The sequence below is a fragment of the Notamacropus eugenii genome, chromosome 3 (genome assembly GCF_028372415.1).
Source record: "Notamacropus eugenii isolate mMacEug1 chromosome 3, mMacEug1.pri_v2, whole genome shotgun sequence".
In the NCBI taxonomy this organism is placed as follows: Eukaryota; Metazoa; Chordata; class Mammalia; order Diprotodontia; family Macropodidae; genus Notamacropus; species Notamacropus eugenii.
Window position 1 is genome coordinate 69,206,611 of NC_092874.1, and position 26,876 is coordinate 69,233,486.

At 35.2% G+C, this 26,876-nt stretch overlaps 1 protein-coding gene across 3 annotated transcripts in view; it reads left to right on the top strand.

Annotated features, from left to right (window-relative positions):
• Positions 1–24,134, top strand: part of WAC (WW domain containing adaptor with coiled-coil) — a 114,219-nt gene extending 90,085 nt beyond the window's left edge. For all 3 annotated transcript variants that reach the window (XM_072651837.1, XM_072651838.1, XM_072651836.1), the window contains 7 exons: positions 3,242–3,487; positions 4,235–4,357; positions 4,728–4,876; positions 7,418–7,536; positions 13,108–13,294; positions 18,057–18,184; positions 22,676–24,134. In XM_072651837.1, the coding sequence (XP_072507938.1) occupies positions 3,242–3,487; positions 4,235–4,357; positions 4,728–4,876; positions 7,418–7,536; positions 13,108–13,294; positions 18,057–18,184; positions 22,676–22,745 (1,022 nt within the window). In that variant the 3' untranslated portion in view covers positions 22,746–24,134. The remainder of the gene's footprint in view (positions 1–3,241; positions 3,488–4,234; positions 4,358–4,727; positions 4,877–7,417; positions 7,537–13,107; positions 13,295–18,056; positions 18,185–22,675) is intronic.
• Positions 24,135–26,876: the final 2,742 nt, after the last annotated feature.

A 26,876-nucleotide genomic window follows, 5' to 3' on the forward strand; every position in this document is an offset into this window, starting at 1 on the left:
TAATCACAGTCATAGTGTCATAAATTTAGAGCAGGAAAGACCCCATAGTTCATCTAGGGCAATAAATCCTTCATTTTACAGCTGAGGAAGCTGAAGTTTAGTGACTTGCCCAAGGAGAATACAGATTGTATATTTAGTGTAGCATTTGAACCCAGGTTTTAATAATATCCATCACACTGCACTTTCTCCCTTTTTTTGGTCAGAGGGATCAGTTGAAGATACTGTAATTCCATTTTTCATCATAATGGATTTGCTAGTAGAGTTAACTTTTAGTCTATCTTAAGTGCATACAGGTAGAAATTTGGAAATGAATCCTATGTTGATAAGCTGTGTTGTTTCCTGTTAATATTTTGTAATCAGTTTTGGTGCTTGCCATGTCTATTATTCTTTGCCTTTTCACCTGAAGAAAAATATTTATTTAATCATAAACATAAGTTTTCAGCTATTTATAACCCTTTCACATATTTTATTAATTTTTACTGTATTTTCCAGCACATTTCACCATTATTTCCTGTGTGTACCTTCACGTTGAAGTCACTACATATGTTGACTTAGATTGAAGAATTTTGTCGTTTCCTTTTCCTCTGTATCATCTAGAATAGAAGTTAATCCATGAATTCTAGTTACCTTCATAGGCTATGTATTTGCTTGTTTTATAGGTGGTAAAGGAGACATTTACTTAGGTATAGGTTGAACTGAGTGATAAAGTTTTTTTTTCCAATTCTGATTTAGGGCTTTTTTGCTTTTGCTCACAAGCATTGATTGGGGTGACCATGGAGCCGATGAAATTGTTGCCTTTTTCTACTGAACACGCAGTTGATTTTACCAATTTTCTCATTTGTCTCTGAAGCAAATGTATGAACCTTCTATTTACCTGAAACTTAAAAATTTTGATTTTTTGTTTCTTTTTAGTGAAGATATTGATAGTTTTACTGCATTGAGAAAAAAATTAAAATAAACTTTGTCAAAGAAAGTAGAGCTACCGGACCAGACCACTTAATGATAGTCACAGCTACACCTTGGGGGGGGGCAGGTAGAGAAATGACACAGATGCGAAAGATGTATGCTGGATTTGAACTGGTAATGATACCATCGATGAATTGGTTCTTGAGGTGTCTGACTGAAGGGGTGGAGAACATCTCAGATATGCCACTCTCTGTTTCCCGTCCTGTTCCCCACTTCCCCCCAAAGAAACCCCCAACTGATAGAATGTCATCAAACGTAGACCTACATGTCTTATTTCTGTATGAAATTTTTATTAGGATAATGTATATGCTTCTTAAAGTCATCCTTGTTCAGAGTATCAGTGAATAGGCAATATTGCAGTTGATACTCTACAGTATGATTGCAAAAGTAATTGAAACATGGAGAGAATAGAAAATCTTAGTGCTTTTGTTGATTTTAAAAGGTAGAACAAAATACTGCCTTAAAGACTTAACTGTCTGATATATGCACAGTTGATTTTTTTCAAACCAGAGATCATTAAATATTCTTTGAAATATAAGAACAGATATTAACCTTTTCAGCCTGTTGATTGAAGGCACAGGGTAATAAATGCTTATCTAGGATGTTTGCTGGTGTAATGGAGGAGATCCAGTGCTGAGTCTGTATTGAAGGGAGATTTCCTATAGATATGCTTCTGTTGTTAAATGATAGCATGCTGGTTGTATTAGGCCCTAGCACATTGCTGAGTCCCATGTATGAGCCGAATGAAAGTTAGTTTGGTCAAACAATCCATATAGTAAAAAACCAAGTGTATGCTTATTGTCTGAACTATGGAGTACAGATAATCCAAAATATGTGGGAAATTACTCATCTTCTTCAGTGACCCTAAATTTCTTTATGAATTGTATGCCCCTTAGGTCCATACCAGAGTTCTTAGGTGGGATTGCATGTCTGTGATTCATTAAACTATACATTCTCTGAAGAATCACTCAGAGAATTAAAAAGACTCACATGGTAAGTGTGAGGTGGCTTCAACAAATAACAACTAGGTAACTTGAAAGAAAAGGCAGCTAGGTGGTACACAGATAGAGTGATGGGCCTGGAGTCAGGAAGACTCATCTTCCTAAGTTCAAATCTTGCCTTAGATGCTTACTAGCCTGGTGACCCTAGGCAAGTCACTTACCCCTATTTGCCTTAATTTTTTCTTCTGTAAAACGAGCTGAAGAAGGAAACGGCAAGCCTGTCTAGTATCTTTGCCAAGAAAACCTCAATTGGGGTCACCAAGAGTCTGAAACATCTGAACAACAACAAATTTCAAAGAAAAACTGGTTGCCTTAAAAGTTGTGCGTTGTTGGGAAACCTTGTAGTTTGTACAGCTAACACAAGAGAAAACTATTGGAATGCATCCTCCAAAGTAGGTAGACAGACCTCTTAGGTAGAACTTGGGGGATTAGAGTTTTATCATATGGGGCAGGCATGAACAATTTGTGATCATTATTAGATGAAATGTCCACATCACTGAAACCACAGATGTATTTAAATATTCAAGAGCAATTTCTGTGGTAGTAAATCTGAATCAGTGGGTCTTTAAATTTTCAGAATTTATTTAAATATCAGTACTGTTGCTTTCTTCATTAAGTTGCCTACAGAGTTTTTCTTTCATTAGTACATTCAGATTCCCTCCCTTGCTCCCTCCGTCCTTTATTTTTCTCCTTTAATGGAACTGGGACCCACTAATGAGTTTAACATATTATGGAACCATTCAATATTAGAGTAGGAACCAACTATAGAGATTCTCTCTCTCTCTCCCTCTCTCCCCCCCCTCCCCCGCTCTCCCTCTCTCTCTCTCCCCCTCTCTCCCTCTCCCTCTCTCTCTCCCCCTCCCCCCTCTCCCTGGATATGTAATTCAAATCTCAATTTTTAGTTTTCAAATTAAAATTTAAGAGCAAATTTATGTTCTAAGTGGGATTCCAAGGATTCTAGACACCTTAACTGTTTAGTTGCTTATTTTTTAAAACAGGATTGGTAGATTAGCAATTTCAAGGTTTAAAAAAAAATTCATTGCATGAATTTAAGTGTATCACATTTTAAAAATATGAAAATGATGAATAAGATAACAATATTTTTTTGTTTGGTTCCTGCAAATCAGATGTTAATAATTATTGAAAACTTTTAGTGTATTTAACATCCTGTCAGCATATTCAGTGCATGAAAAATTGTGAGCTAATGAAATAATAACTTTTTATTGAAAGGAATTTTTCTTCCCATCTGTTGTTCTCTCTTTCTCTGCATTCAGAATCTGCATCAGGAGATAAATCTGTATCCCATTCTTGCACAACTCCTTCCACATCATCTGCCTCTGGACTAAATCCCACTTCTGCACCTCCAACATCTGCTTCAACAGTCCCTGTTTCACCTGTTCCACAGTCACCAATACCTCCATTACTTCAGGACCCAAATCTTCTTCGACAGCTGCTTCCTGCTTTGCAAGCCACCTTGCAGCTTAATAATTCTAATGTGGACATATCTAAAATAAATGAAGGTAAGATTTTCAACAACATCTTATTAAAAAAAGATTAACTTGCTCAGCATAAAATGATTCAGTGTAGACAGTTTGATACAGTAGTCCAGATATGGTCTACCAGAGCAGGGTGCCTAAACCTATCACTATCCAAATTCTACGTGCTATCTTGGGTAATCTCATGTTCGCTTTTATGGCTGTCTCATCACATTGTTGACTTATTAAACTTTCAGTCCACTAAAAATGAATTTAAGTATGTCTCTTATGATTGTGGAGTCGATTTCTTTTTAAACCAGAGTTTTTAAGACTTTACATTTATTTCTTAAATTTCATCTTATTAAGTTCAGTTCACAATTTTAATGCCTGTCTTGTATTTTGATTCATCCATACTGTTAGAAGTTATCCTTTCTATTTTTTCATGACCTGCAAATTTGATAAGCACGACATCTTTTTGTTTTCCACCTTTCTGGTTCAAATATTAAACTGTTCATGGCCAAACACTGATCTGTGGGGAACGCCCATCAGAGACCTCTTCCTATTTGACATTGGACCATTAATGACTGTTTTTGGGTCCTGGTTCTGAATGCAATTAACTGTGCTTTTATCCAGCCCTAAACTTTCTGTCTTCTCCATAATAATAGCAGTTACCAAAGATTTGTGTATCTATTTAAATCCATTAAAATTCAGTGAAATGAATTGTTATCAGTCATTTTGCATACTTTTTTTGGATCTTAGCTTTGGGAATAGTAATGAGTTGGATGTTTTCAGTTCTTACAGCAGCTGTGACACAAGCTTCACTGCAGTCTATACTTCATAAGATTCTTACTGCTGGACCATCTGCTTTCAATATAACTTCTTTGATTTCTCAAGCTGCACAGCTTTCTACACAAGGTATTTGAGGGCTTGTCTTTAGTAACATTGCTTTCCTGATTGTGTCCTAGAAGTCACTGTTATGTTGTATGACTTAAGAAGTTTAAATTATTAATAAGGAGTTACTATGACATATAGCATTGGTTTGTAGGGTTGTGTTTGAATAACTAGTCTGTTCAAGGGTAATCATTAGTTAGAAATCATCTTTTGCTTTTCATGTGCTTTTATACAACATGCATACATGAAGCCTCTGATGATTTACATGTTTTATTGGAAACGAATTGTGTTTTAGAGATATGTCATTTAAAATAGAAATGTTAAAGTATTAAATGAGTACATAATCAGCTTTTTGTATTTATTATAAATTATAAATACTTTTCTTTTACTGCAGCTCAGCCATCTAATCAGTCTCCCATGTCTTTAACATCTGATGCCTCATCCCCAAGGTCATATGTATCCCCAAGGATAAGCACGCCTCAGACTAACACAGTTCCTATTAAACCTTTGATAAATACGCCTCCTGTATCATCACAGCCAAAGGTATGATGTTTAAAATATATGCTTACATGGTGGTGATTTGTTTTCTTATTGGTGCCTTAGAGAAAAATAATATTTTTTGGAACTTAATTTATTTGTTTTTTAATTTCTGGGTTTAAGAAGATGACCTCTATAAAATGAAATTTGGATAGAATAATACCTTTGAGCCTGAGGGAAATGGCATAAAGTTCCAAGTGGTGTTGTTGTTGTGGGCAGATGAGAAATACTTGAAGGTCCCTAGAGCTCTACTAATCTTTTGGGATGATCATTGTAGATTCAGGAAGCAGTGGACAGACCTTCTGGCTCTACTGGGACACATCATTTCCCCATCACCTCCAGAAATCCTTTCTGCATAGAATTTTGTTGGGAGACGTGTAACTTCTTAAGAGGATAGACTTATTAACTTCAGAGCTCAAAGGACAAGAGGAAGGACACCAAATTGGCAGGCTGAGGACTGGGGTTAAATCTCACTGTGTGATCTTAGGCAAATCAATCTTTCTGGACCTCTTTTTCCTCATTTGTAAAATGAAAAGAGTTTGAACCAGTGAACTTTAAACTCTCAGTTCTAAATTTGTTTTTGTAGTTAACATGTAGCTCAAAAATGAGACCCCTCCCCCAAGTTATGACTTGTTATTAATACTTAATAATATATTGGGGGAATTTTATTTATTTTTTTTTAGAAATATTTTGCTTTAAAACTTTGGTGTTTTCTTCTAATTAAATTTGGTTCATAACCTTAACTTTATTTTGGCTGATTATCTCTTTTGCCCTTGTGTAGTTTGTGTCACTTCAGATCCTGAACCTGGCTCTGAATAGGCTTGAAATCTAATGATCTGTACTGTCAGTTTGTTGGTGCTGAAAAGTATTTAACAGAGTAGAGCACATTTCACTTGAAGTCAAAATAATCATTTTTGTTGACAGGTCAGGAGACCTTGAGTTGAACTCATGTAATAAGATAGAAAGGAGAAGACTTGACTATGAAAGATTATCCAGATTTAAGTCTTGCAAAGCCTAGGCATTCTATAGTGTACTTTATTTTACCTTAAACTCAGCCAGGCAGGTCATCCATTGAATCATGTTTTTGAATAATTTAAGTTCCCTTACACAATATCCACTAAAATTTTTTATCTGAAAAAGCATAATTTTGTTGTTTCTTGGATCTGGAGATTATAAAAATGTAAGTAACTACTTGTCGTAAAAGAGAAGGTTGCTTACACCCATGTTTCAGGTTTAAAAGAATTCTTAGGATCTTAGCTAAGATCTCATTTTACACATATAGAAACTTGAGACCTGGAGAGATTAAATGTTGGTAACAAGTCATAAGTGGCAGAACTTAGAATGAGCCCCGCTTTTCAAATACAAAGTGCTTTAAAAGCTATTTAAGTTTAGGAGCAATTATACATGGTCATGTGGATTATAACTCTGGACATGTAGCTGCCTTTTTTTTTTCCTGGCAAATTAATTAACTTCTCTAAGCCTCAGTATCCTTAACTGCATAATTAACTATCTGGACTAAATTATCTCTAACTTATCTTCCATTTCTAAAAATGTAGTTTTTTTTAAGAGAACTAATATTTAGATGACTAAGCTGAAACATGGGCCTCTATAGTTAAGTTTTATTCACAGTTGAACCTTCTTAGTGTTTTTCAGTGTTTATTATATTAAAATTATTAGTATCTATGAAAATTGATCACTTGATTCCCTAGAATATTACAGTTTCAGAGTTGATAGGTATCTTGGAACACATTAATTCAATACTTTGTTTTTAAAAGATAAATTGAAGCCCAGAAAGGCTGTAATTGTCCAAGGTCATATAGCTATTTAATGGCAGAGTCAGGATTAAATTCTGGTTCTGTTACTCAGTCTGCTGTTACGATATATTTCTATAAAGTCTTTAAAAATGTGCAAATAGGAGGTACTGTATAAGGTGGAAGGATAGTCAGTGTGTATAAGGAGATGATATGTGATGTTTCCTAAAATCATTAACACAAGTCAAGAATTGTGTTTATAAGGCTTGTTTAAAATGATAGTAATTGTACACTTCATAATATTTAGATCATGGAATATTTAATAAGACCGATCGAATGAGGTATAATCAGAATTTTTTTTCTATTTCACATAATGGTAATGTTGCCACCATATTCCTACTGATCCTCAAGTCATAAGCCATTCTTATTGATAGAAATGGAAGAAAAGACTTGATCATTAGCATCTAGATGATACAGTGCTGGACAAGTCCAAGCCCAAGTTCGAATGTGACCTCATATTTAGTAGTTGAACACGTCACTTAACCCCTGTTTACCTTAGTTTCGTCATCTTTAAAACCAGAATAATAGCAGCACTTATCTCCCAGGGTTGTTATAAGAATCAAAGAAGAAAATTATTTTAAAGTGCTTAGCGCAGTGCCTGGCACATAGTAAGCACTAAGTAAACCTTAGTTATCATGACCATCATCATCATTAGTTTCTTAATTTTCTGTCCTTAGTTTACATTTTTGTGGCTTGTAAAGGTACAGAATGCTTTAACCCTGTGTTTGAACTTTAGGTTAGTACTCCAGGTGTTAAGCAAGGACCAGTCTCCCAGTCTGCTTCTCAGCAGCCAGTAACTGCTGACAAACAACAAGGTCATGAACCAGCCTCTCCTAGGAGTCTTCAGCGATCAAGGTATATTTATATTGGGTCTGTACCTTTTGTTTTATTCTCATATAAAATGACCTTATTTTCAGTGTCGTAAGTCTACATAATGTCATTCTTACTATATTTGTTGTGAGATCTTGCTGTTATAAGACCTTTTAAAGAATTAAAATAAGTTGAAATTCCATACTACAGCCAGGCTATGGTACAGAAATAAGGACACTGGATTGAAGGCAGAAGACCAGGGTTCAAACCCCTGCTTTGCTAGCAGCGCTTATATTTTGAGCAAGTACTCCTCCTTAGAACTCACACAATCTGAATGAATGTTATCTTTCATAGTAGGTAGCACAGTAGCTAGAGCACTGGCCCTAGAGTCAGGAGGACCTGAGTTCAAATTTGGCCTCAAGCACTTACTAGCTGTGTGACCCTGGGAAAGTCACTTAACCCCAATTGCTTCTTCCCCACCCCAAAAAAGAATATCTTTATTTTTTATTATTATTTATTTGTTTTCAGTTTTCTACAATCACTTCCATAAGTCTTAGATTTTATCCTCCTTAATCAAGATGGCATGCGATAAAAAGAATATCTTTAAAATTGCTTTCTGAGACAATAACACAACTTTTTATGTGTTGTAAAAAGTCATTTTACACAAAAGTGCCAACAGTATGATATGCAAAAAAATCAGATTTTACAAAATAGAGTAAAGCTTATAACACTAGAATATGTGAAAATCTTATAAACATTGCCACAAGTTTATATTTTTTCTTGCCTTTTAAAAATTACTTCAACATTGGTCTTTTCCAAACTTCCCCACTTCCCTTCTGTCCAGTAAATAAGTATTTTCTCTGCAGTGTAATATATCAAGGTATCTCGTCAATATATTGATCACACTTCATATCAAAAACATGTCAAAGTATTTTAAGCTAATTAAATGTCATGACACTTACAGATCATTTACATTTTTGTAGTGCTTTATAGCTTACAGAGCACTTTTGTGGCAAAAACCCTATGAAGGTAAATAGCTGTATCTATCACTTGCATTTTGTAATTGAGGAAAAAATGAAGATTTAAAGGTTTTTGTCTGTGGTTACTTGGCTGGTAAGTGGAAGAGCCAGGACTTGCACCAAGTCCCTGTGTCCTCTCCACTACACATTGATTGTAAGAATTATTTGAGTCTATTGCTGTGATTTATAAAACAGGTAGCATTTAGCACATTGTGCTTTCAGGAGTGTGTGTGTGTGTGTGTGTGTGTGTGTGTGTGTGTGTGTGTACGTACATGTGTACATATATCCGTACACACACACACACACATATATGTATATACACACACCTGTATACACTGACATGCATATGTGCACACATATACATTTATATATTTTAGGGGTACAGTATAGTCAGAAGGAAGGCACTAAGATTAAGAGAACCTTCTTTCCAAACTTGGGACTTTAGTTGAAATTTGAAGGAAGCCAGGGAAGTTAGGTAGAGATGAGGAAAGAGAGCATTCCATGCATTCCATACATGGGGAACAGCAGAGAAAAAGTGTAGAGCCAGAAGAGATAGAGAGTAATATTCAAGGAACAGCAAGGAAGCCAGTGTTACTGGCTGACCAAATACACAAAAGGGAAGTAGGTCTAAGAAGACTGGAAAGGTAAGAAGGGGCCAGACTATAAAAGACTTTGAAAGACACACAGAGGATTTTATAGTTGTTACTGGAGGTAATAGAGAGGTGCTAGAATTTATTGAATGTTTGGAAGGTTCACATTGTTAGATCTGCATTTTATGATCAGTTTGACAGCTGAGTGGAGGATGGATTGGAGTTGGGAGAGACTTGGGACAGGGAGGCCAACAAGCAAGCTATTGAAATGTATAGTCCTGGCTTGAGATCATGAGGGCTTTGCAGTATCAAAGGAGGGAAGGGGGTGTATAGGAGAAATTTTACATAGGTAGAAACAATAGGGTTTGATGGATGATTGGATATGGGTGGTGAAGAGGGTGACGAGTTGAGGTTGATATCTGTGACTGGGGATAATGGTGGTACTCTCTCAACAGTGATGGGGAAGTTAGAGAGGAATGCTATGGGGGAAAGATAATGGTTTAGTTTTGGACATGTTTTGTTTAAGATAGCTATGGGACATGCAGTTTAAGATGTCTAATGGAAAGTTAGACGTGAAACTGGAGGTCAGAAGAGAGGTTCATTCTCGACAAGCAAATCTGGGCATTCGTTTATATAGAGAGCATCGAAAGAAATAGTGTCAATGTAGAGGAGAAGAGGGTGCAAGAAAGATCCTTAGGGGACTCCTACAGTTAGTAGGTCTGACCTGGATGAAGACCTGAACACTCAGACAGGGAGGAGAAAAGCCAGGGGAGAGTAGTGTTCACAAAAATGTAGAGAGGAAATAGAATCAAGGAATGTAGAAGGTCATTTCAAAGAATTTAGCTACAAAAGGGAGAAGCGATAAGAAATAAGAGCCACTGAGGGTGGATGGATCAAATGAGGGTTTTTTTAAGATGGGGGAGGGGGGATGGGAGGATGGGCATTTATAAGCAGTAAGGAAGGAGCCAGTGAGCGGGGAGTGATTGAAGACTAGTGAGATAGGAGGGATGATGGCGACAATATGCTGGAAAGAAAGAATGGAATGGGATCACTTGTGCACATAGAGGGATTTTTCTTGGCCAAGAGAAGGGGTGCCTCTTCATGTCAGACAAAGGTAAAGGAGATAGTAACAGAAAACATCTAAGTGATGGTAAGATGAAACAGGACGGGGTAAGGGGAAACTCTTGGCTCATGAGCCCAAATTTTTTAAGTGAAAAAGAGGCAGGGTTCTCAGCTAAGAGAATGGAGCGAGAGTGACCTCTGGAAGGCTTGAGGGAGAATAGAAAGGTCTGGAAAAACCTTTGTAAGTGGGAAAATAAATTGATTAGAGAGACCTTTGACTAGACCCTTCCTGCAGTGAGGCCAAAGTTGAGATTATGTAACCTAAGCTTGTAATGGAGCCTGTTAGCCCAGTTTTAGCATTTTCTCTAAGTTTATTTTAACAGATCTGATGAGGATCAAAAGCAGTAGAGTGGATGATGGGAATAATCTGAGGCTGGGGTTTGAAAGGGAAGATCTTCAGTAGGATAAAAGGGCAAGGGATTTGAGAAAAGCAAGCATTGTCAAGTGGAACTAGTTAACCAGAAGGTCAAGATGGGAATGGTAAGAGAGAACACCCGTTGCAGGGCTGTTGGCCTTGGAAAGAACTGAGGTATAGAGCAGTTGAAGACTGAGACAGTTACAAAGAGCAGGGGTTAGAGTTGCAAGGCCGAGGGAGAAAATGACAACAGATTATGATCAGAGAAAAGAATTTCAGGTTTCGTGAAGCTGCACGTGGAATACTTATGGTTGATGACTCCAGAGTAAGGCCATCTCTCTGTAGGAGTAGGTCAAGGGGAATGAGTGATTTGAGGAACTCTAAGGTTAGACTCTTTGAGAGAATTAACAGTGTGTTTCTTAAACCCTTAGTAGGAGCAGAAGTTAGGTAGAAGAAAAAGACTGAGACAGGCACTGAACTTACTTAGGAAGGAGGGTTTCCTGGAGATCTGTGGACTGCAACTACCATACTTCAGAGGAGGAGTGGGTACTGAGGGTGGGTGGTAGAGGGAGAGCTTGAAAGTAGCAAGGGTTAAGGTGGAGTATGAGTTGAAGGGTAGCTCAAAAGGATAGCCAGGGAAGCTCTGTCAGTAGGAGGGAGCCAGTACAAAATGTTACAGGGAGTGGGAAAGGAAGAGATTTAATATGAAATCCAGTTAACCTGTGAAGTTGGCATTCTTAAGAGCACAGTAGATGGGTTGGATAACTTTAAGAGTGGGAAGTTTGGGAGGTTGGGTTGAAGGTGATAGGAGTAAGGAAACAGTCGATAGGAGTTTAAACAGTGGAAATATTAGGGGTTTGGAACCACTGAGATCAGCATGTATGATGGGGAGAAAGTATGTTAATCATTGAGAAATAAACTCAACTAGGTTAAAGCATTTTCTACAGATTTTTGTCCTCATATAGAATTGTCCAAGGGCATCCACATCTCTGTTAGCTAAAGAGAATATGAAAGGTTGGGGTGGAACATAGAGGGTGTCATCCTGGAGGGAGGCTGAAAACTGGAGTGTTATCCCGATTTGATGCCTTTAAAGCCTTGGTTAAAACAAACAAAAAAAGTTAAATGATTTCAAGGAGTAGCATTGTACTCCATTGAAAGGTAGTTTGACGAAAACATTTTGTCATTTTTAATTTCCAATTAATACTTTTATACTTTACTAGTGTTCATAATAATGACTTAAGATCCTGAGCTCCCTTCTATTTTTACAAGCTTTTGTATTTAATTATGTGTATATTGTAGGTTAATTTTAATAGTTTATTAATTTCAGCCACCATTCTGCTGATATTTTGATCATAGAATTTTTTTCACCCTTTGAATAAACTGTGTTTGTCATGATTCTGTAGCTGTTCTTAACAAGATTTTAGAAGGGTTCATCCTACTGTTAAATAGTTAGGGAACCTGTTATTCATAGAAGGGAAAAGTTACATATTTGCACCTCCAAGTTAGGGGGAAAGATGCAAAATAAATACTGTAGTCTTTATTCACTTTATATATTTTATTTGAAATTACATCTTTATGTCAAGTAACTCAGATATCTTGTTTTACAACCAATACTATTTAGGAATGCCTCCCTCACTAACCCTTTAACCTACAATTATTCAGATACATAGAAATCTTATATTATTAATTCAAAATAACACTCTAGAAAAGTAGACTCAACTGAGTCTGAATTTGTTTTAATTATAAAACAGAAATTCTAGTTAACTGAATAATACTTCAAATTTTTTGGTATCTTAAGTAAATTTTTATAAATATGGATTGCCCCTTTAACCTAAGTTGGATTCTAGCTTTTTTTTCCCCACAAGATAGTGTATTCTATTACTTTTTATATTGAAGATGATACTGGAAATAGATTCATTTAAGGGGCAGCATGGTGGTGCAGTGGATAGAGTGCTGGGCCTGAAGTCAGAAAGACTCACCTTCGTGAGTTCAAATGTGACTCAGACACATAGTAGCTATGTGGCCCAAGCAAGTCACTTAACCTAACTCTTTGCCTCAGTTTCCTCATCTCTAAAATGAGCTGAAGAAGGAAATGGCAAACCACTCCAGTATCTCTTCCAAGATAACCCCAAATGGAGTCATGAAGAGTCAGACACACCTGAAAATGACTGAAGAACAGGAAAATATGATTCTGTTATAACATAATACTGCCACTTTTGTAATGCACTGACATAGGAAGTCTGGATTTATACCATATGAGAATGTTCTACTGAAGGAATTTGAGGTTCAACCAAAATGAAATTTGACTAAGGTACTAATTTTTAAAGGGATACAGATTTTTTTAGAAGTAGCGCAATGATCTGAATCCACATTTTTGTTTTAAATATTTTAGATGTAAACTACCTATTTTTCTTGGACCTAAAATATGATAGTTTTTTTAAAAAATGTATTTATTATGACACTTGACAGACATTTTAGAATGCTTATCAGCTCTTTAGAAACAAACTGAAGTATTCTTTCTGTCTTACAGTAGTCAAAGAAGTCCATCTCCTGGTCCAAATCATACTTCTAGTAGTAATGCATCTAATGCAACAGTTGTACCACAGAATTCATCTACCCGACCTACATGTTCATTAACACCTACCCTAGCAGCACACTTCAATGAAAATCTTATAAAACATGTTCAAGGATGGCCTGCAGATCATGCAGAAAAGCAGGTATGTACATGTTTTAAATGTCAGAATATGTAGATCGTTGGGGGGAATATTTAAAATATTAAGTTCAGTTCTTTTGTAGTGCTATTAATAAAAACAAAGCTCCTTATAGAAACAGATATCTAAGTATTGTTTCATGGCCTGATTTTTCTCAAGCTGTATTCAATAAAAACCTATAAAAGAAAATAGAAGATCTGACCTGCATGGAGTACAGGTTTCTGAATTCATTGTAAACTGAGGAGAAAAAAAACTATGTTGTCATTTTAAAGGAAGCAGTATATTATCCTGGAAACAGCACAAGACTAAGAATCAGACATAGGGCACTACAGTGTGGTAATAGGGATGTGACACATAACAAATAATTTAATACATGAGTACATAAGAACAGTGATGGTCAAGTGTTTGAATTCAAAGTGGAGGAAAGGCATTACTGAAGTGCGGTATTTGGGAAAAGCTCAAAATAGTGATGATATTTGAATTGTGCTGCAAAGAATGGTGGAGCAGATGAAGAGGAGTGGTTAATGTTTCTATCGTCTGCATGGCATACATGTAAGGAGTAAAGCGTCCAGTTGTATTGGAGAGTAGTGTAGTAGTCTGAAGTGTAGAATATGTGGGAGGAAAGTAGTATGGAATAAGATTAGAAAGTTAGAATGGCATTAGATTATGGGGAGCCTTGAATATTAGGCTAAGGAATTTGTTAAGCCAAATGCTTGCTAAATAAACGAATCAACTTTACTTGATCAAAAAATAAGGTTCTGTTATAGGATTTTGAGCAGAATTTTGATAGGATTTGTGTAATGAAGTTTAGTCTCTTAAATGGGGAGGTATAAAAGCCTGTTAGGAGTCATTGAAATAGTTGTTTAGTTAGAAAGGCCTCTATTGGATTAAGGGAGTGAAAATGAAAGAGGACAGTACAAATGTAAAAGTTATTGCCCATTTAGAATCAACAAGATTTGCTAATAATTGTTAAGAGTCAAAGGCAGCTCATTTTTATCTGCATTAAAATGTATTCTAAGAATAGCTTTGAAAGGAGAAAGAAATCCACAAAACAGGTTGAAGGAAAGATATGTATAGTCAGAAGGGCTTCTGAAGTTGTTGAATGTACCTACATGAGGGCCTTTACAAACATCAAGTAGTAAAGATGCCATTTATCTCCTTTCCTAGGCTCAACCTCTCTGAGTTACTCTCTGGTTGCTTGATAATAGCATGGCCCTCAAAATGGAAGGCCTTACAGTTCTTACAGTTTATTAAATCAGTATTCTGTATATACTTTGAAAACATTTGCTACATTGCCTTTCAAAAGCATTTTGATTAAGCTATGTTTAACCAGCAAGTATTTATTGATCACCTACTATATGTAAAACACTATATTGAGATATTGTGGGAGCCATGCCAAAGTGTAAAACATAGTTCCTGCCTTCTCACTGGGGTAATATACTTTTAAAAATGATAGTAGAATGCTATCTCTTGCATTATGATCTCTTACGTTGTTATGTAAATGATTTCTGGATCAGACCTGAGGTTTTGTTTTATATGGAAGTACAAGTAAGGGAACTGTCTTTACTAGTGTTAGCAGGCATCTGCTCTACAACTTAGAGTCTTAGCTGCTTGGGACACTGAGAAGCTGTCCCTTCCCTGTAGTAACATAGCCCTTAATGTGTAAGGGTAAGGCTTTAAGCGAGGTCCTGACTCTGAGGCCCTCTCAGTGTCCGTACTGCCAATAGTGATTAATTATCATATAAATGATATTAGTAATAAATTTTATGTGAGTTTAGAGGAGGTTGGCATAACTGAGTATTAAAATAATCTGAGATTTTATACAAAGAGATTAGATAAGTAGAGTCTTAGATAAGTAGAGAGGACAGTAAGGGGAGGGATAGTGGTACATAGGAAGCGTTAACAAAAATTGGGGAAAATTATCAAGCATTTTCTGACTAATAGAGGATTCAGAAAGGTAGTTGGAGTTGAGATGTTAGGACCATATTCAAGCTAAGGAGTTCAGTTTTATCTTAGAAGCAGTAGGGGGCTATTGCAAGTTTTTCAGTAAGGAAAATTAGTCTGAAGACATCAAGTGGATTGCAAAAATTGGCTCAAGACTTGGGAGACCAATTAGGAGACTTTTGCATAAGTTTCAGTCTCTACTAGGATGGTAACAATGGGGATAGAAAGGAAAAGATGAATGCAAGATAGGAATACTATACAGGACTTGGTACCTTAATCAGAAATTAAATAAACGTTTATTAAGCACCTCCCATGTGCCAGGCACAGTGCTATGTGCTGAAGATAGAAATAACAAGAAGGACAGTAGTAGCCCTGAAGGAACTTAGAGTCTAGTGAGCAGAAGGTAACACACAAAAGGCAGCAGAGTAGCAGAAGGTAGAGTGCATGGGCGTGGTGGTGTTGGAGCTGAAACCAAGCCTCAGCAGCTGGTGAGAAATAGAGGGGGACTACAGAAAAGGAAGAAGAGGGGGAATTTAAAATTCTAGCATTTTGAGCTTAGATGACTTGAAAAATATTAATACCAAGGGAAAAGTAGTTTTGGTGGCAATATGAATTCACTGTTAAGTTTGAGGTGATAGTACAACATTCAGACCTTCCTGTGTTAAAAATGCCCATATTCAGTTGCTAGTAGGAGAAGGCTAAAGTCAGTGAATGATTTAGAACTGGAAGGGACCTGGGAGATAGTCTAATCCTAATCAGTTTTGCTTATCAGGAAACTGATAATGTCACACCTGAGAAGCTAAGGGAAGAAAGTTTCAATAAGGAAAATGTTCAGCAGTGTTAAAAATTCTTCAACTGGGTCAAGGAGAATGAGGACAAAGTAAAAATTACTGGTCTTCACACCCTAAATTGCTGCAGGGAGGAAGGGGAAGGAGGAAACAAGTATTTGTTTAGTGCCTTCTGTGGGCCAGGCTTTGTGCTGTGTGCCTAATAGATTTTGTAATTGAGCTGTCAGCTGATAGATAGATTGATTGATTGATAGATGATAGACAGATAATGATAGACAGATATAAATAGATATGAAGGAGATAGGGTCGAGATACGAGTCTAGATAGGGAAGACTTTGAGTTTGCACACAAAGTATAGACCCATTGGACGTGAGAATTGGTGGATTCTTGAAGGAGTTTAAACTGATTATTTAACAAAATTTTGTTGTTCTAGAAATTTGCCTATATTTTAAAATGGTTTTTAGAAGCATTTCAATACTATGCAGATTTCTAATAAAAGACAAAACCCTACCTTCTCCTATTTGTATTTTCTTCATTAATTGAAGTTAAACTGAGAAGCAGTACAGCTTATCAGTATCTTTATTTTGATACTTTGAAGGAGGTTCAAAAGAATCTACTTGAAGAAATTTTCACTAGTTTATCTATACATATTCTTTAGCCTCTCTTCCTGTCATGCACTCATCATGTAAAATATAAAAAGTGTGAAATCATTTGTAGTTCTTTGTCCTTTTTACTGTATCACTGGACAGCGAAAATTAACATCACTATACCAGTTTACATATATGTTCTAGTTTTATAATAATCAGATGTATGTGTCTCCCCTATTCATCCTCCTCCTCCAATATGATCAAAAGTAACCTGTCAGTAATATAAAAACAACTTTTGTTGACAGTCTTTCTGGTCCGTTTCCTTAGCAGATAGACATGTAAGGCTGTCTGATTTCAAAGAAATTTTCCTTCTGCTTGTGAATTTTTTTTTAAGGGAGGTTAAAGTGACTTGTCCAGGGTTACATAGCTAGTAACTGTCAAGTGTGTGAGGCCAGCTTTGAACTTAGGTCCTCCTGACTCCAGGGCCAATGCTGTATTCATTGCACCACCTAGCCTACCCCTGCTTGTGGATTTTTTAAATAGAGTGATATTTGCTTGAAATACTACTGAAGCTTTGTATACATATATTTGCCTTCCTGCCAAGACACCATTACCAAAGCCATCCAACCATATTCCATTCTATTACAGTTTTTCTTTCACTTATATATTATGATGTCAGAAAATCAGTCTTAAGATTGAAGTTAAAATTCAGGTCCCTATTCCTGATGGTATATTGGTAAATCATTTAATTGTTTCTAGTCATATGTCCTTTAGCTAATGAATTTTTGATACTAGGCTTTCATAGTAGAAAATTTCTACTTTCATAGTAGAGGTATCCATTTCAATTTCAATACTGATAGCATTCCCTGATCAGCACTCTGGTTATGTTTTGAGAAAATGTGATTACTGTACCTTGTAACATCTGTTGTTCAAGTATCCCTAATTCTACTTATGATTCGATCCATCAACTTACTGAAATATTGTTAGAGTAAATTTCTGTGATTTGGAAAAGGCTGGCCTAGTCTCCTTATCACAATTTTCAAGTGGTAGCATCAAAGGAATTCCAGCTTTTATGTTTATAGTAAGCACCCCTGTGATCTGGCTCCCATAGCACCACTAAAGATAGCCTTTTCTGTTTTTACTATCCTAAGTCATTAATCTATATTTTCTTGAGTTATCTTTCTTAAAACTCTTCTGCTATGCTGTGGGGGACAGGGAGAGTGGATTAAAATTTTAAAATGAAAACTTCTTCCTTCATATACACATGATTAACATAGAAATCTTAGTAAATTTTTACTCTTTCTTTTGATGTCAGTTGTTTTGTTTAACTTGATCCTTTTTATTATTTATAGTCCCCTGCTAGATTACTGCTAATTGAGAAGTCCCATAAATACTTTTCAATAAAAGACCATTTTTCTAGTATTAAAAATAATTTTTGTGTACACTTAGGCATCAAGATTGCGTGAAGAAGCTCATAACATGGGGAGTGTTCATATGTCAGAAATTTGTACTGAATTAAAAAACTTAAGATCTTTAGTCCGAGTATGTGAAATTCAAGCAACTTTGCGTGAGCAAAGGTAAGATTTTGCTTGGTATTTGTCTTTTTTTTAATCCTGTGCCTTGTTTTCAATTAAGTTGTTGGCCATAATCATAAATTATTAATTCTTTTAATTTCCATTGACATATTTTTACCATGTTCTAGTAATTAAAATAGCATTCCAATTGGTAACTTAAACTTATGTTTATACAGTTTTCTTAGTTGTAAAGTGATGTGTGACTTGGGACAAATAATAACTTGGATATGGTGTCATTTAGTGACAGCAATGGTCATGAATGTGTACTTCTATTGATACTAGGTTGACTCAGAACATCTGTCATTGATCACCTGAAATCAGATTGAGCTGGTTTCTCCACCATTTGTTAGTTGTCTCAGTTGAGTGCTGAATTTCCTGCAATACACATGTTTCATGGCTCTCTTGTTGTGTTTTTAATTCTGTGGTTCTTAAGAATGGATATTACTCCAAGGAAACATGCAAAAATTGTAGCTCTTAAAGAGCACACTTCAATGACTGTTAGATATTGCAGCTGCTATTGATGTGGGGAAGTCAAGCATTTAAATGATCATTCAAGTCCACAGTGAAACAGGATCAATTACATCAAAGCACAAAGGAAAATCCCATCAAAAACAAAACACAGTGCCAAGAACTGACAAACTGTTGCCGAAAAACAGTCTGCTTAATCCTCGGAAAAAAGCAAAGGCCTTCAGAGGAACGTGGCAACTGGAAGGGCTGTTACTGACACCTCCACAGTGCAGCACAGGCTACTTGAAGCTGGAAGAATAGTGAGAAGATCAGTTTTGGTTTTTTTTTTAAATCACGTATTCCTCATTGCATTGAAGGAAAAAAAACCTTGTCACAGGCAAGACAGTATAAAGACTAGAGGACTGAAGGTTGGAAAAAGATTGGAAATTTTTACTGATAAAACTAACTTTTTCAGTCAAGCCTATGCCAGAGCTCTTGTCAGAAGACATTCAGATGAGCCTCTAAGATTAGGGCATCTTCATCAGACATCTTCATCAGACTATAAAATATCCACTACCCCCCCCCCCCCAAAATGTTTTGGGGATTTTTTTCTTTCCAGTGCTCCTGGAAGTCTTATTACAATTGAGAAAATGATAAAGTCTGATAGATATATTCATATATTGAGAAACAGAATTATAATAATAATTCCCAAATGGATGTGGAATATTGCAACATGGCCTTTGATCATGCCAAGAGATGGAGATAAACATGCTTCAGTGGCCTGGAAACTTACGGGATTTAAACCCCATTGAAAACTTGTGGGCTATATATAATCAAGGCTAGACTTGGAAAAATGGACTGTTCATCAAAGGTATGCTTACTATCCAATGTGATAAAAGTGTCGTTTCATGAAGAATTAAGGAATATGTGTCAAAATCTTTTGAATCCAGTGCCTAGTCATATAAATGATTGTGGCAAATTAGGGCATATTACACATTACATTTTACATTTAAAGATGTAAAAAGTTGTAAGGTGTATTGTATAAGCCAATAAATTGAATTACTTTACTTTGTCCCTGCTAATTTGTACTGCTATGGCACTAAGAATATTGCCTTCTTTATTTTTATGTAACTTTACACAGAATAAACATTTCCTTAAGCATGTTGTCTGTCTTGAACAGCAACTTTATGAAATTTCTCAGGGTAAGTGTTCGTTTTCCTTATTGAACTAGGGAACATGGATAATTCCAATTTCAAACTTATTGTCTATTTTAGGGATGAGGCCATGTAACACTTTACTCCATTTCATGTATGTATATTTCACTGTAGCTACTTTTATAGAGATTTGTTTCAGGTTGTGTTTGGACTAGAAAACTTTGTAAGATTCTTTTCAAATGTCAGATCTTATGATTCTGCAATTATGACCACTGTTAACATTACTTTTGATTAAAACCTTGGAGATTTTAGCATCTTACAGTTTAGTGAAATATAGTCTTACCTTCTTCAAGTTCCCAAAGAATGTTAGGTATTTTGTAAAATAAAGTTTTACTCACTTGAAAAACATTCTTGCAGTAAAACAAAGGCAGACTTTTGCCTTTCTTCATTCTTAGTATTCATGTATTACTTTGAAGTCGATGAAACACTCTTGATGAGTTCCATCTTATCATGGAACACTGAAGAAGCATATTGCAGAAACTTGTGTGATTTGTGGTAGACTGAGGAAAGAATGAGATTTCACCCTAAACATTGAAATATCTGGTTATGCTTTTTGGCAAGGAGTTTGTCCATTCTGGGAGATTTGGGAAATTAGTCCCTAATTTGCATTAAAATTCTTCATTTTCATTAAACAAAGACAGAAATAATGTATCAGCTTTTTATTTGTAGTAATTATACTGTAAAATCTCAACTAGAAATCTTTCCTTGAAGTTGTTATACTATTTTTCAGATAGAGCTAAATTTCTCTTAAGGTCCTTTCATTTGATTCAAAATTTTTTGAGCATTGTATCATTTCAGGGCACTGAGGGCAATTTACAGAGGAGTTTTACGTGATCCCTACCTTTATTAAGTTTTGTAGAGATACGATGTACACACATGAAATAAATAGCAGTACTGTTCAATAAATAAGTGCTAAAATGAGTGTTTACAGATGATATATGACAAGGGAACTAAAAGAGAGAGAGGTCAGTGTGGGCCAAAGTTCTGAGGTGGTGGAAGTTTAGTTACAGTACTGTAAGCTCATAGGGGCATTCAGCTTGTATGCCTTCTTGATCAGTGCTATGGCTTGTCTTCCTCTGCCTCTCCATAGCATCCATGGCTGAACTGTACCTGGCAGCCAAGGGCACGGGAATGTATGTTCTGTAACACTGAGCTCATCTGTAAAAAGTTAGAGCACTTGCACGGATCTCTCAACCCTAATCTTTAGGTGTACTTGCACTCCCAAGAAAAGGTGTTTGACATCAGAGGCACTTTCTAGTACTAGACATCAGTGAACCTAGATGGTCTTCATTAGGAGAGTGAGCCCAGAAGGAAGGGGCAAAAGATGTTACTTTGCTTTTTTTTTTTAAATTTTTGTTGACTGTAGTCTTTAAATTCTGAATTATTTCCCTCCCTGTTCATTGAACATTTCTTGCAACAAAGAATAGAAAAAAAGAGGGAAAGCTGGTTATTTGGATTTTTTTTCTGTCATCCATGATAAGAACCTCCACAATTAAACATGCCCCCCTCCCCATTGCTCCTATCACCCTCATTTCTTTATCCTCCCAAATCTGAGGGCATTGGCCTATATCAGAAAGGAGTTTCCACTTCACTTAGTTCTAAATGAATAAGAAAATAAAGTCAGTTCTATGTAATTAAAAGTGTTAATGAAGACTGAAATGCTATTGAGCATAAATGTTTACCTGTGGATTGCAGCCCAAGAAAAACCTCTGAGCCTCTAGAGCAGAGTTCCTAATTTTTGTCATAAATCCCTTTGGCAGTCTGATAAAGCTTACTGACCTTTTGCATAATGTTTTTGAATTATTCAAAGAAATGCTGAATTTCAGTTAGAGATTAGTGAAAATATAGAATCTTTTTTTTCCTCCATCATGTTCAAGGATCCCCTGAAATTATTCCATGAGCTCAAGGTTAAGAATGTCTCATTTAGACTTAGAAATAGCCTTCTTTTGAGAGAAATTCAAAGCCAACCAAGGGATTAAGGGCTACATTTGACCATAGGAGGTTTTTTTTGTTTTTATTTTTGTTTTTTGGTTTTGGTTTTGGGTTTTTGTTTTTGTTTTTTGGCCTTAACACCACCTTTGAAAGCCTAATCACTGTTTAAGATACAACAGCAGTCTGTTTGGGATTCTCTCTCTATAGTACAATGTAACTGAATTTCTGAAAGAAGGACCCTGATTTACTTTAAGGAGCCCATTCTAAAATAAGGATTCAGTTTATGTTGATTATCCTATGTTTAAGGCAGTCAAGGAAGCTAATAGTTTTAGACTCAACAAAAGTTGGGTGGAAAGGGAAAGAAAGACAAGTTCTAGTGAACAGTGAGTTGATGAAGAAATATTATTTATTAGCTGTAACCCATTCCTTGAGCACTCCAGTTTCATAGTTGCTAAGCACAGCTTTTTACTGTTTTACTGTTTTTATAATAACCCAATATAATTATGTTATAGTAAATTGATTTTCCTAGACTCATCTTTCTAATGTGTTGAAGTATAATTGTTGTATTTAGAATTTTTATTTTCTATGACAATGCAGTGTAATTCATTTTTAAGAAAAAAGTGTTCGATAATCTTGGTACTAACTTTTGTCTTCAACACTGAAATATTGTATGGTACATCTATCAAATTGTCTTTACAGTTTAAAGGACTTAAGGCAATTAATTACATAATTATGTTTAAGCTTTGTCGCCTTATTAAGCTCATTGGCTGCCAGATTTTCTCTGATGTTAGTGTATGGAGTATGTATAAGTTTTATTTTTAATTAAAAAATTAATAGATGTAACTAATTTAGCTAATATTGTATTTGGGAAATAAGTTTAATCATTTATTTTATTTTTCAGGATACTATTTTTGAGACAACAAATTAAAGAACTTGAAAAGCTAAAGAATCAGAATTCCTTCATGGTGTGAAGATGTGAATAATTGCACATGGTTTTGAGTACAGGAACTGGTTGCCCAATCTTAACAATTTTGAGCTGCATTTGAGTAGACTTTGGACCGTTAAGCTGGGCAATGGAAATGACAAGGGGATGGGGACATGAAAGTCAATTCAGGGGAAGCTACAAGATTGATTTGTAATACCCCTGAAATGTAGATTTCTTGTAGATGTATTCTTCACGTTGTAAATATGTTTTGTAGAGTGAAGCCATGGGAAGCCATGTGTATCAGAGCTTAGACATCCAAAACTAATCAATGCTGAGGTGGCTAAATACCTAGCCTTTTACATGTAAACCTGTCTGCAAAATTAGCTTTTTTTTTTTTTTTTAAATTTTGGGGGTTAATTTATCATTCAGAAATCTTGCATTTCCGAAAATTTAGTGCAGGCGCCAGGCGATCTGTGTCTAAGGCTGCAACAATTTGGAACAGTTTGGGCAGTGTACAAAATATCATGAAACAACTGTTTCCACACTTGCACCCAATCAAGAGCAGTGCTTCTCCATTTCTGTTTTTGCAGAGAAATGTTTTTCATTTTCTGTGTTCCATTTCCCTTCTGAAATCCTAGATCTGATTTTATCCATTTTTTAATGCTTCTAATTTTCTCTTTTCTTAAGGCACTGTTGCTATGGCACTTTTTCTATAATCTTTTCATTCCTGTGTACAGTAGCTTAAAATTGCAGTGATTGAGCATAACCCACTTGTTTGTATAAATTATTGAAATGTATTTCCATTTGCACCCTGTAAGAATGGACTTATAGTACTGCTGGGCATGTGTGCTGAAAGTACATTGATTGCTCAAATATAAGGAAATAGCCCAATGAACATGGTTGTGGGAGGGGAAAGAGGAAAAAAAACCTAGTCAGATGTGAATTGTATCTGTTGTAATAAACATGTTAAAACAAAAAACAAAAAAATGGTTACTTTTCATTTCCTTCGGTCAGCGCATATTAGAATTTGACTACTTGGGGATTCTTTATCAGAACTATTCTTGTTGAACATTTGTACTTAATTGAAATAATCCCTCGAGAAGTTTTGTTTAAAGCTTGTAAACAAAAAATTCTGTATAAAATATTTAATGAAATATGACATTCAACAAGAATAATCAGAATATCCCCAAGGGTTGTCATATGTTAAACCCTGGTTTACCTGTCTTGCTATTATGACATTTCATTTGGAAGGATGTCTGTGTTGTAGCTAACTGTTCAAGTCTGGTGCTGACTGCTGTTCTTAGCCATCACAAAACGCTAAATTTGTGTAATTGGAGCATCCCACTGTTATCTGGAAATGGTGGAGAGCTCAGCTTTGTATATTGTTTCCTAAAGTATATTAAAAATAAAAAAAGAAACTATTGCTACTACAAAATCAACTTGGCTTTTTTTTCCTTTGCTAAAATCTTCATTGGTCCTCACATGGCACTAGCATGACACTGCCAGATATGTATAAATTTCGATAGTTTTTTTGTATGCAGTAAAATCTTTTTATTTGAAAATCTTGACTTGAAATACTTTTCTCCATAGAGAGATTTCTTCTGTTGGGGCATACACTCATGTGCTTTCACAACTGCCAGCACCAAGGGCTTATTTTAATATCTTGGACATTAATGTAATATAATTACATTATGGGATACTGACTTAGAGTACCAGAGTCACTTGTTTCTGATACATTAAGCTGATTCTATATGATGTGTCTCTGAGAGTTTTAAGGTTCAGTCTTTTTTTTTTCTTAATCAAATTTTAAAATATGATACAATGGGTATTCACAAAAATGCAGCAAAATCCTAGTGTGATTAAGAGAAATTAAAAATTTGTATTTAATCTCTGGAGAATTGTTTGCTGTTTGAGCACAAAGTAGCTTTTATGGTTTTTCCCCGTCTAAGATTTATTCAGAATGTAACAGAAAAGGTAAATGTCACAAGAAATGTTCATGCTTTTGAGACTGGTACTATATGCTAGACTTGGAAATAGTTCATTCAAATGTAACTTTTAAGAGCTTTATTAATCTAGATTTGTTACTCCTTACTTCAGCACTGTGCCTTTCCTAGAAAGAATTAGGTAATTTATTTTGTGATGTAGTAGGCAAATGTTCACTGAAGTGGATGGTGATTTCTCTTGTGATTTAAGCTAAATTTGAATACAGTTTGCGAATGTGAAGCATTTATTGACCTATGCCACCTTGTACCTCCCCGTTAAAATATGTGTCTGTATATGTATACATACATTTATACGCACACACACACATACACACACAAACGCATATATATGTGTGTATATGTTCATGCCCATTAAATGAAGTAACCACACCTTATAGAAAGCTAACCTAAAGTTCCATAAATGGTGTATTTTTTAAGATTAACATTGAAAAAATTAATTACCAAGTTGAAATACTTTTCCAATTTATTTGATTTGTCCCATTTATATATATATATATATATTTATGTAAATATATATAAAAAAATCTTACTAAACTCTAAACCCACTTTGTTTAAAACTTGGTGTCCAGCTGTTGACTTTTTTTATTTTTTTGAAACAACCTGGGAATATGAGTGCTATTAAAATAGACACAATATCCCATTTTGTATTTAGTTCATCTGTCTGTTGGCATGTTTAACATCACCATCTTTTCCTTTCTCTTGTGGGTGGATGAGTAGTCCACAGTCTTGGATTTATACACTAGTGCCATTAGTATCTCATTTTGGTGGGCACCATTGACAAGTTCAAAAAGAAAATTACCAAGTGGCTCTTGGGAACTTTTTTTTTAAATGAATAGAACTTGAATGATACATTCTTAAACACTGAAAACAGTGTTCTAGGTGATACTGGAACCAAGTGAATTTCGTGAAGATTTCCTGTTTTAATTCTTTGAAGACCTTTCCATGGAAGGTTTCTTGAGAAATTTCTTCGTCCTTTTAAGTGATGGAACATTTTGTTTTCTACGTTACTCCAATTTTTTTTAAGTTTTGAAATTCATAGACTATACCAGGTTAATCTTTAGTAATAAATTCTGGAGTACATAGTTTTATGACTGCCCAAGAACTGAAAACTATTTATGTCAAGCTATAACTGTAGAGAATTAAAAAAAAAAAATAACACAAAAACCCCACATTTCCTGGAGGGTTGGGGAAGGGGATGGTAAGGGAATGAATAGGGTAATTTTTTTCCCCTTGTTTTTTAATCTAATATTTGTGCCCCAGAAATTTGTTACCAGTGAAATTCAGCTGTTTTTGACATTTTGCCACTAAAAGTTTAAAACTTCCTTCTTGGGAAGGAAGTAATTTGTAGAGTTAGATCACTTAAAAAGGAAATCAGTTTTTGTTCTACTGATAAGCCTAACTAAGCCTAATGTTGAAGGAACTATTTTCTAAGGGGAAGAAGTAATTCACTCTGCATACCACAACAATTATAGTTTAGGACTTAAAACTATTGTTTTTAGATGTGGGGTTTGAAAATGCTGATTTATTTTCAATTACCTGTAAATATGGCTATATTCTTGTATCTGTAATGGAGTGTATAAAATTACACTAAAAAGTAATAAATATGTTTTGACTATGTGGTGCGATTATTTCAAGTACGCTTTGACTATGAAATAGTTATAAAATTTATGATTTTCATTTCTATTTGTCCTTTACCATAGGTAATTTCAGATACTAGGTTTTCTTGAGGTCTCTAAATGGCAGTGTATGTCAAAAGACAAAATAAATAATTTACTAGCTTAGCTATAATTTCAATTAAAATATTTGCTCACAGCTCTTGAATTTCTGTAGTACTGGAATAGTTGCTTTTTATATACCTTCAAGCTATGGAATTACTACCAGAACATTTCACCTGGATTTATAGATAGTTACAATTCCTCATTTCCCAGTATAACTCCAGTCTGCTGTTTTTTTTTAAAGCAACTTAATTTTTTTTCAATTTTTAAAAATTAAACTGGAAATAGAGGAAAATAGGGAAAAGCTACTGTCCAGGCAAAATGACATAGTGATTAATCTGGTTTCCCCAGGACTTTTTCATTCATAGACCCTGGGATAAATGCACAATTCTTCAAAGTTAAGATTAAAAACTAAAATTTGCCGGGGTTCCAACATTTGACTACATTTTGGAAACTTAA